This window comes from Bison bison, unplaced genomic scaffold (assembly GCF_000754665.1).
Source record: "Bison bison bison isolate TAMUID 2011002044 unplaced genomic scaffold, Bison_UMD1.0 scf7180017864530, whole genome shotgun sequence".
NCBI classification, from domain to species: domain Eukaryota; kingdom Metazoa; phylum Chordata; class Mammalia; order Artiodactyla; family Bovidae; genus Bison; species Bison bison.
The window spans coordinates 7,923,518-7,926,180 of record NW_011495080.1 but is presented as its reverse complement, the minus strand read 5'-3'; the positions used below and the strand labels follow the sequence as shown (position 1 = coordinate 7,926,180).

At 48.4% G+C, this 2,663-nt stretch overlaps 1 protein-coding gene across 1 annotated transcript in view; it reads left to right on the top strand.

The window, feature by feature from the left end:
* The window catches only part of STRIP2 (striatin interacting protein 2), a 53,373-nt gene that overhangs the window by 1,653 nt on the left and 49,057 nt on the right, over positions 1 to 2,663 (top strand). Inside the window, exon 2 of the mRNA XM_010831759.1 lies at positions 2,276 to 2,632. Coding sequence (XP_010830061.1) covers positions 2,276 to 2,632 — 357 coding nt within the window. The remainder of the gene's footprint in view (positions 1 to 2,275; positions 2,633 to 2,663) is intronic.

The following is a 2,663-nucleotide window of genomic DNA, read 5'->3' as shown; positions in this document are numbered from 1 at the left end:
TTAAGAGCTTAACAAAATTTTACCCTGAAAAAAAAATTTCCAGAATCAAGTAGTTTAGGCCTTGAGCCAGAGACTTTCTTGGAAATTCATATCAATTCAATTCTGTTTAAACCAGTGGGTCTCAAGCACAGATTTTGCCCCTCAGGGGACATCTTGCAGTATCTGGAGACATTTTTGGTTGTCGCAAGTAGGGGGAGGGTCCTGCTGGCATCTTGTAAAGAGAGGCCAGGGATTGTGCTAAGCATTCTACAATGCACAGGACAGCCCCCCACAAGATATTGTTCAGTCGACAGTACAGAGGAAAGCCTGTGTTAAACACAGAAACAAGCAAACACAAATGAACAAAAGCTACTCTCAAAGAGCTTATATCCAGGTTGAGGTGGGTGGGAGGTGGGGAGAGGAAAGGAAAATTATGAGTGGGAAGAGTAAGGAGATATTGGAGACCAGGGAGAGAAAGGAACTCAGAAAGCTCCAAGGAGTGCTCTCTCTCAACTCTGCCTGGATCTGTCACTTACTAATTAGCAGAAGAAAGTGTGAAAGATAGAAATGATCCAAGAAGGGGGATAATTCCTTTTGGCCCCTTACTTTGGGGATATAGTAGAAAATATGAGGATTGTGGATCCAGCCAGACTTGACTGACACTAGCACAGCCTGAGTGGGTTGAGGGTCAAAAGATAGACTCTCTGGAAGAGGAGGTGATGACTAAATAGAATTTTTAAGCAAGAAGTTAGCCAAGAGAAGAGCAGAGTTTCCTCCAGTGAGAGACATTGAAACAAGATAGAATATGATAGCTTGGGAACTACATTGTGCTTAGTCTCTCAGTTGTGTCCAACTCTTTGTGACCCCATGAACTGTAGCCCACCAGGCTCCTCTGTCCATGGGATTCTCCAGGCAAGAATACTGGAGTGGGTTGCCATGCCCTCCTCCAGGGCATCTTCCCAACCCAAGGATCAAACCCAGGTCTCCTGCATTACAGGTGGATTCTTTACCATCTGAGCCACTAGGGAAGCCTGAGAATACTGGAGTGGGTAGCCTATCCCTTTTCCACAGGATCTTCCTGACCCAGGGATCAAACCAGGGTCTCCTGCATTTCAGGCGGATTCTTTACAATCTCAGGTCGCAGCTGAGCTTGCGAGCTGCAAGCAAGGAGTAATTAGTCTCTGAGAGTCCTTGTTTCTTTATCAGTAGTATTAGATTAATGAAAACCTGTCAGAGAGATATGATAGATCTGCGAAGAGTCAAGTTCGATGTCTGGAACACAGTGGCAGTTCAACAACCCCCCTCCCCCAATTCTACCCATTCCCCTCTGGCTGCTCATTTGGGGCTTCCGCTTACTCCTTGGAAGGAAAGTTATGACCAACCTAGATAGCATATTCAAAAGCAGAGACATTACTTTGCCAACAAAGATTCATCTAGTCAAGGCTATGGTTTTTCCTGTGGTCATGTATGGATCTGAGAGTTGGACTGTGAAGAAAGCTGAGCACCGAAGAACTGATGCTTTTGAACTGTGGTGTTGGAGAAGACTCTTGAGAGTCCCTTGGACTGCAAGGAGATCCAACCAGTCCATTCTAAAGGAGATCAGCCCTGGGATTTCTTTGGAAGGAATGATGCTAAAGCTGAAACTCCAGTACTTTGGCCACCTCATGCGAAGAGTTGACTCATTGGAAAAGACTGATGCTGGGAGGGATTGGGGGCAGGAGGAGAAGGGGACAACGGAGGATGAGATGGCTGGATGGCATCACTGACTCGATGGACGTGAGTCTCAGTGAACTCCAGGAGTTGGTGATGGACAGGGAGGCCTGGCGTGCTGCGATTCATGGGGTCGCAAAGAGTCGGACAAGACTGAGCGACTGATATGATCTGATCACCATCCCAGATTGTATACATATTTACAATAAGATTATTTTTAGTTAAATTCTAGAGTGGGCAAACCACACAGCCTCATCTGCCCCAGGTAACAGCCCTTAGGAAGGATCCTAGAGTGAAGGAAAGGACTGGGGAACAGGTTGGGGTAGGGGCTTGCTCTCCAATCAACATTTACTCCCTAGTTCACACCAGGAGAAAGATACCCCCCTTCAGCTGAGAAAGGCAGATGGCCAGGAACAACTCGGTAAGGCACCAGAAATTTCTGTAAAGTGAAAACGCCCCACCCCATCCCTCAACCTCCAGTCTCCCAGTCAAGTCCTCACTCCAAATGGAATGAGTTTGCCTGAAAGAGAGTCCCTGGTTTCCTGCAGTATCCTTGACTAACCATTGGTGCCATCCCTCCCCTTAGACTGAAGCGGGATTTGGGACGTATTCAGGAACCAGGATTTGGGGGGCAGAGGTCTGTGATACTGGGGAAACTGACACTGCAGTGGAGCAGGAAGCGGAGACTAGAGCTCCCCGAAAAAATCTCTATTTGGGAGGGGGTGGGGGCTGAGGGACACCAAGTGAGAAGTAGAGCTAACCTGCTAAAGCTCAAGGCCCAGGATTTGGGAGGTGGAGCTGGGAACAGACCCAGGAGTGTCAGGCTTACCAGTAACGCCGCAGGACTGAGGAAAAAAGGTGAGGGGGAGAAAAATCCCTTGAACGAGCCCCCCACCACCTCCAAGTCCCGCTCGGCTAAGGGTAACAGCCAATCGCGCTGTGGGCGAGCTGCGGATGACGGTCGCAGCCAATCG